Raw genomic sequence first — 6,826 nt, 5'->3', positions numbered from 1 at the left:
CATTAAACTGCCATGTGTCATATGACTTCTAGCAGAGACCACAAGTGGTGGAGGTGTTTTTCCGTGAGGGCTTCTTATTGAGATTTTTGAAATATGAACACATTATCTAATACACATATTAAATTACTTGTGTATTGTAGTCCAAGGTCAGTCATCACTGGGAGGTTATTGACATTTACTCATCATAACAACATATACCATATTAGACTATCTGCTAACTCAGAATGCAGTTCCTGCTTTTCGGTTTACAGTTTTGACCAGTTATCTCTAAGGAACACGCAATCAGAAATACAGCCACGCTTCAGTAGAAGATTCTTGGCTCTGTAGATAAGGAAAAAGTGTTTCCGGGAAGGCAATATTTTTGTACTGTCTTAGAGTAGAAATGAAGACGTATACACAAAATGACCCAATGCTGTTTTCTTAGGGTGCATCCGTTGTTTTTCTGGTTTTGGTCTTTTCATCGTAGGATGGCCTTAGCTCTGTGTCTGCAGGCGCTGTGCAGCCTGGGGGGCTGGCTCTCGCTCTACATTTCTTTCTGTCGCCTGAATAATCACCGAAGCTATGAGTGGAGCTGCCGGCTGGTTACGTTCACCCACGGAGTCCTCTCGATAGGTCTCTCAGCTTATATTGGCTTCATTGATGGCCCTTGGCCTTTTACCCACCCAGGTAGGTGGGAGACATTAGAGAATTTTCCCTTAGGAATTTATGATTTGGGGGTAGTCTTCGAAGGATGGGACTTTTCCACAGAATTTGTATAATACTGAAGAATATTGAAGAATAATTACTATTATAATGTGCTTTGGGAGTCTCCATTCATCTTCATTGTTAATGCTGATTTGTATGTGTCACCTATTGTTTCTGCTTTTCATAACTCTCTATTTTTTAAAAAAATCTTGATTGCTTTTTACAATTTAATCGACCAAAATGTATAAATAATAAAGCTAATATCAACATCTACCACCAGCCCCAAACAGACACTAATGCACTGCATTAAACATACTTTTTGGTAACCTGCAATCTTTACTTGATTGTATATTCAAAGGACATCATCTTTCCATGTCTATATATATAGATCTTCCTTATCCTTTTCAGTTGTTATATAATATTGTGTTGTATGCATTTACTATCTTTTATTTAACCAATGCCTCATTATTTGGGGGCAGCTATATTAATTTTTAAGCTGCTAGATGTACTGATACAAGTGTTACTCCCTTAGAATACAAAACCTATATCCCCTTGAATTAGTTTGCTGGGGCTGTTATAACAAAATACTACAGACTGGGTAGCTTAAACAACAGAGATTGATTTTCTCACAATTCTGGAGGCTAGAAGTCCAAGATCAAGGTGTTGGCGGGTTTGATTTCTTCCGAGGCTTTGCTCCTTTGCGTGCAGAGCTGCCTTCTTGCTGTGTCTTCACATGGTCTTTCCTTTGTGCCTATCTACATCCTAGTCCTAATGTCCTTGTTTTATAAGAACACTACCCTAACATCCCTATTTTAACTTAATTACCACTTCAAAGGCCCTATTTCCAAATATAGTCACATTTTGAGGTACTGGAGTTTAGGGCTTCAACATACGAATTTTGGAGGGACATAATTCAGTCCATAAGTTCCCTAGAATATGATTTTTTTTAATTCCTTAGATTCTTTCTTTTTATAATTTCTTTAGATTCCCATATTGAGCTTCTGAAATTTCCCCCAAACTGTCAAACTGATAGGAAGCAACTCTTAAGCTTTATATTTTATATGAAGGCTCTTAATGGATTCAAAACATGTCAGGTCCTTGCACCCTATGTTCTTGGACATGGGAACATACTAACTTTTGGGGTTCTCTCCAGAGTCCACTTTCAAGACGAGTTAGGGCCACCAATGTCCAATAATCTAACCCATTAAGCTAAGAAATTAATCTGACATTTGGGACAGAATAACTTTTCCATTATGGTTTATTACAGGATATTGAATATAGTTCCCCGTGCTATACAGTAGGACCTTGTTGTTTGTCCATTCTATATATAATAGTTAGCATCTGCTGCTAGTGGGAGAGAATAACTAAAAGAGTCTAGAAACAGAGCTTTAGCTGGTTAAAAAAAAGACAAGAAAGAGAGTGTGTAGGATTTTAATTGAAAGAACAAAAAAACTGGATTTTATGCTGCTACACAGAGAGGACGCTGAGATAATTGCTGGTGCGTAAATCACTCATTGAGATCTGGTGCATCAGAACAGCATTTCCTGGGCCCTGTAACATTGGTTTGATAAAGACCAAAGTTTTAGATTTTAGTGTTTTGGTTTTTTTTTTTGGTTGCCTTTAAAAAGCACGTGCCTGCAATTGTTTTCAGTGATTCAGAAAAGCTTGAGAAAGAGCAATCCAGGATCTCTGCGTGAGGTAGCACGATTCCCAGCCACTCAATTTGCTTCTGTCTTGGTTTATTTCAGGCTCACCCAATACACCTCTCCAAGTGCACGTTCTGTGTTTCACCTTGGGCTACTTCATCTTCGACTTGGGCTGGTGTATCTACTTCCAGTCTGAGGGGGCCCTGATGCTGGCTCACCACACACTGAGTATCTTGGGCATCATCATGGCCCTGGTGCTTGGAGAGTCAGGCACAGAGGTCAATGCAGTCCTCTTTGGAAGCGAGATTACCAATCCCTTGCTACAGATGCGCTGGTTTCTTCGTGAAACAGGCCATTACCATAGTTTCACTGGAGACGTGGTGGATTTCCTCTTTGCAGCTCTGTTCACTGGAGTGAGGATTGGCGTAGGAGCTCACCTCCTCTTCTGTGAAATGGTCTCACCCAAGCCCAAGTGGTTTGTGAAGGTCGGGGGAGTTGCGATGTATGCTGTGTCTTGGTGTTTCATGGTTAGCATCTGGCGTTTTGCATGGAGGAAAAGCAGCAAGAAGTACCACACCTGGAGAAGCAGGCGGAGTGAGGAGCGGCAGGTAAAACACAATGGACATCTCAAGACGCACTAGCCAAGGCTTGCTCCAGACGATGGATTGGGTTAAGTCAGCCACGGGAACCAGGTTGGAGATATGGCTGTTACAGAATCCTGCTTAGGACGAGCTTAGGTTTCTAAAAAGGGCTAAATTTATCCATCCGTTTGGTCAGTCTTGGAGCGGAACACATCCCAGTATTAAAACACTAACTTCTGCCGCTGTGCAGTTGTAGAAAGTGAGACTACCAGCAGTAGCTGTAAGTCAGAACTGTGAGGTGAGCATGCTGCATTCCTTTTAAGTTGTGGTGACCCTGGCTCCTTTGTCTCTGGGAGGCTTGGTGATCAGACAGCCTAGAAAGGAACTCAAAAAGCATTAGTGCTGTTTCTTGAAGTGACTCCTTCAACAAATACTTATTCCTACTTTCTGTGTAGCAGCTTAAAGAAATGCACCTCATTTACTATAAAGTGAGGAACTTTCAGGAAGATACATGCCTTTGGCATTCTGAGCATTGGATCAGGAAATTGAATGGGGGGACAGAAGGATGAGAGAAGGATGTGGGTGAAACCGTGATGGGGGGGGCTACTTACTGAGCCTCCCTATACCGTATACTTGGTATATACCATAAAGGACTCCCTGTACTTGGGGGTCCCAAGATCACCCTCAGGCTTGGTGCTCCACTAAGAGGACTCACAGGACTCAGCACACAGTTGTACTTAGAGCTTTGCTTTATTACAGCAACAGGATACAACAGAAGATCAGCCAAGGGAAAAGGCACCTGGAGCAGAGTACAGGGGAAACCAGGCCCAAGCTTCCAGAGCCCTCTCCCAGTGGGATCATGCAGGATGTGCTTAATTCCCCTAGCAACGATTTATTCACAATATGTGTGAAATGTCTAGAAGGAAGCTTGTTAGAGACTAAGTACCCAAGGTTTTAATGGGGGGCTGGTCATGTAGGCAGTCTTTTCCTGACTCCCAGAAGGAAAGGAGGTTTTCACTGTGAACCACATTGTTTGCAGAAACAGTTTAGAGCCAGTGAGCCAGTCTCATCAGTTCATGTGGGAACCTTCCCAATGAAATCGAAGTCTTCAGATGTCAGCCAAGGGCCAACCTTGCAAACAGCCCTTTCCAGGCCTACTATATTAACTCTTTTCTGCACAAAAACCATAGAGCTAGAGCTTTGGATGAGAGATGAATGAGGTGTGGGCAGATTTACCGGGCCCTGTTGTACGGGTTCTGCCCTACCAGGAAAACTCTGCCAGTTCTCAGGGCTTTTGCGCATTAATCTCCTAGGCATGAGAGGCTGTGACTGAATTCCACAGGGATTTACCATGTGGATTCCACTGGGCTTGAGATGCCAGTTCAGGTTTCAGCTCTGCTATACATACTGCAAACCGGAACCAAAGACCAAACGTCCTGGCCTCAGGGTGATGAGGCTGTTTTCTTTTCTCCATTTCAGATGCATTACCTGTTCATCCTGTTACTACTTTTTCTCTGGAAAAGGTGCCACTCTCTCTGGATAATATGTTATGACAAGGTCCGTGTTGGAAGGAAAAAATATTTCTTAATCAGTAGTCTCTCAGCTAGGAAAAGCAAGAACGTAAGTGTAGAGGAAGGGCTTAGGAATCGAGAATTCTTCGTTTCTTTGAACTAGATTGGCTACTCACCTGCCAGATCATTTGGGCAGGTCACTTGTTTACTCTGCTTCAGTTTAAACCCCATTGTCAATTAAGGAAATACCCCGTTGTGAATTTCACAGAGACATTAGGTGGTGTTTTATTAATGCAGGTCTTTAACGTAGGGCTTTTATGGGAAAAAAGGGAAGTTTTATTTATTTGTTTGTTTGTTGTTTATTTATTCATTTGATTGCCTTGTTGAGACCAGTGGTGAGCGAGTAGCTCAGCTGATGAGCGAGGGTATGGGGATGTTGAAGTCAAGGCTGGATGTGAGTAGGAAGTATCAGCCCATTCGATGGTAATCCTAACCTAATGAGTGGTCTTGAAGATGGACGTCATTGTCTAGGTATGACCAAGTGGTTGGAACTGCATGAGGTCATCATTGCTCTGGGAAAAGCGGCTTTAAAGGCATGTTAACCGTGGGTCTTTTAAAATGACTGTCTTCTGGTTAAGGAGATTTGCTGGACATGAGAATAATCTGACAGTAGCATCTCCATCTCTTTTTTTCTATTATCAGTATCCCTGAAATGCTGGTTAGCTTCTTTCCAACAAAATTGTGGTCCAAGTAGGATGCTGGGGAATGCTGATTTTAGCAAAAGCCTGGTTAGAAAAAAAAAAAAAAAAAGAGTGGCTTGGCACAAAAGAAAAAAAAAAAAAAAAGAAAAGGAAAAAGCCGTCTCTTGAGTTTTGGCACAGTGCAAGCTGTCCCATACCAGACAAATGAATAGACTTAATCTGGTACCATTCTTTTCTCCTTCCACCTCAGAAGTGAAGGGATTGCAGACCTTGCTCTTTTAGGGGAATGTACTTAGGTTTCTTGAATTTCGAGAAACCTATCTAGTGATAAGGGAAGGAGAATCCCTCGTTTCAGCTTTTCTTGCTGTTGTAGCTGAAAACTCTGAAGGAAACTCGCTGAGAGAAAAATGTGAAATGAAGGTGGCTCAGCAGTTAAGATGCTGAGTCTGTTCACGAGGAGGCACATGAAGGGCTAATTAACATGTGGTGTGGTTGGACACGTGAAGTACGCGTTTGCATTTAGATTACTATGTAATAGTCATTAACACTGCTCGAGAAAGATTTATATTTCAGTGAGATTTGTACTAAATTTTATAAAAATAAACAACTTTTTATCAACCCAGAGTCTGGCTTTATGTCTTTGTTCTGGTTCTGCCAGAAGCTTAAAAAAAAAAAAAAGGCTTTTGGCTTGCAGAAACGTTGACCCATATTTATACTTATCGGTAAAATACTTCGTAGCTGTTCTTATCATCCACCATTCCTAATACTGCTTACTTTTTGAGGCAACAATCTACATATAGAAAACAGTTTGCCAAAAGAAGGAGGAAGAACTTAATTTCTTTTTTTGCCACCTGTTTGAGCAGTTGCCTTCAGAATGATGATGTCCAGTTGGGTCCACAAAGACAGGCCCTTCGGCTGTCCTCGGACTCTGCTTCCCATGCCTGGAACAGTGTTAGACACATAGTAGGTGCTCAATATGCAGGTGGAAAGAATGGATGAAAGCATGAGGATGTAGTTTAGAATTACCCCCCACTGGAAAATGTTCTCACAGAGCATGCACAGTGGATGGTGTCACCAATGTCATTTTTCTAGGTAAAGGACTAATGTCCCTGGGGCGTGTGTTCTGCTTAAATTGGTGTGACTCTTCTGAAGGTATTCTATACACAGACTTAAAACAGTCTAGAGCTATCAACGGCTGTAAAGAAGCTTTCAGGGACATTTTTTACCATTAGAGCTTTGTGCCTGAATATAGAGATTTTCATCATTAAAAAAAAATAGCTCTGGAGTGAATAACCACTGACTTAATTAAATCCTTTGCTTACCATCTTCTGAAGCTTTCCCACAGCAAATGCCCTCTTTGCTCACAGCTAGAACTTTGGGTCTGTTTAAGTTTGGAAAGATCTTGAAAGCAGCCTGCCAAGAGGTTTTGTATGCAAGGAAGAGAAGGTGAATTAGGAAACTTTCCCAGTTTGTTTTATTCCTGAAGTTCGTATAGTGAGGCATTCTTGAAGAGAAGAGGGGAACTCATTTTTAAAATGCATGATTTGATGAGTCATTGGGTCCAATTAATTTGATACCCACACTATAAAATTATTAGAATAGGGCCAAAAAGATATTTAGTATGTCTAAGAAAGACAAACGTTTGGGGATAAGGTTTGCATTTTGGTCATTTTTTATAGATTGATGGAGCTCTTTCCAGTTAC

The 6,826-nt window shown here is 41.4% G+C and overlaps 1 protein-coding gene across 3 annotated transcripts; it reads left to right on the top strand.

Annotated features, from left to right (window-relative positions):
• The first annotated feature begins 251 nt into the window (after window positions 1-251).
• TLCD5 (TLC domain containing 5) lies at window positions 252-5,741 on the top strand. 3 transcript variants are annotated; one of them, XM_065882645.1, is made up of 3 exons: window positions 252-352; window positions 467-666; window positions 2,433-5,741. In XM_065882645.1, the coding sequence occupies exons 2-3, from the start codon at window positions 468-470 to the stop codon at window positions 2,969-2,971; spliced, it is 738 nt and encodes a 245-aa protein (XP_065738717.1). In that variant the 5' UTR covers window positions 252-352; window position 467; the 3' UTR covers window positions 2,972-5,741. The 3 variants fall into 3 exon arrangements, with proteins under 3 accessions (XP_065738717.1, XP_065738718.1, XP_065738716.1); XM_065882646.1 differs by lacking the exon at window positions 252-352 and having other exon boundaries at window positions 402-666; window positions 2,433-2,505; window positions 2,863-2,971; XM_065882644.1 differs by lacking the exon at window positions 252-352 and having other exon boundaries at window positions 402-666; window positions 2,433-2,971.
• The last annotated feature ends 1,085 nt before the right edge of the window (window positions 5,742-6,826 follow it).

The sequence above is a fragment of the Phocoena phocoena genome, chromosome 8, assembly GCF_963924675.1.
Source record: "Phocoena phocoena chromosome 8, mPhoPho1.1, whole genome shotgun sequence".
NCBI classification, from domain to species: domain Eukaryota; kingdom Metazoa; phylum Chordata; class Mammalia; order Artiodactyla; family Phocoenidae; genus Phocoena; species Phocoena phocoena.
This window is presented reverse-complemented; position numbering and strand designations above follow the sequence as displayed.

Bases quoted from the DNA above. Each gene is read 5' to 3' on its own strand.
- TLCD5 (XM_065882644.1), top strand. From the start codon at position 402: ATGACCCAATGCTGTTTTCTTAGGGTGCATCCGTTGTTTTTCTGGTTT. The intron at 667-2,432 runs GTAGGTGGGAGA...GGTTTATTTCAG, and splicing joins TTGGCCTTTTACCCACCCAG to GCTCACCCAATACACCTCTC.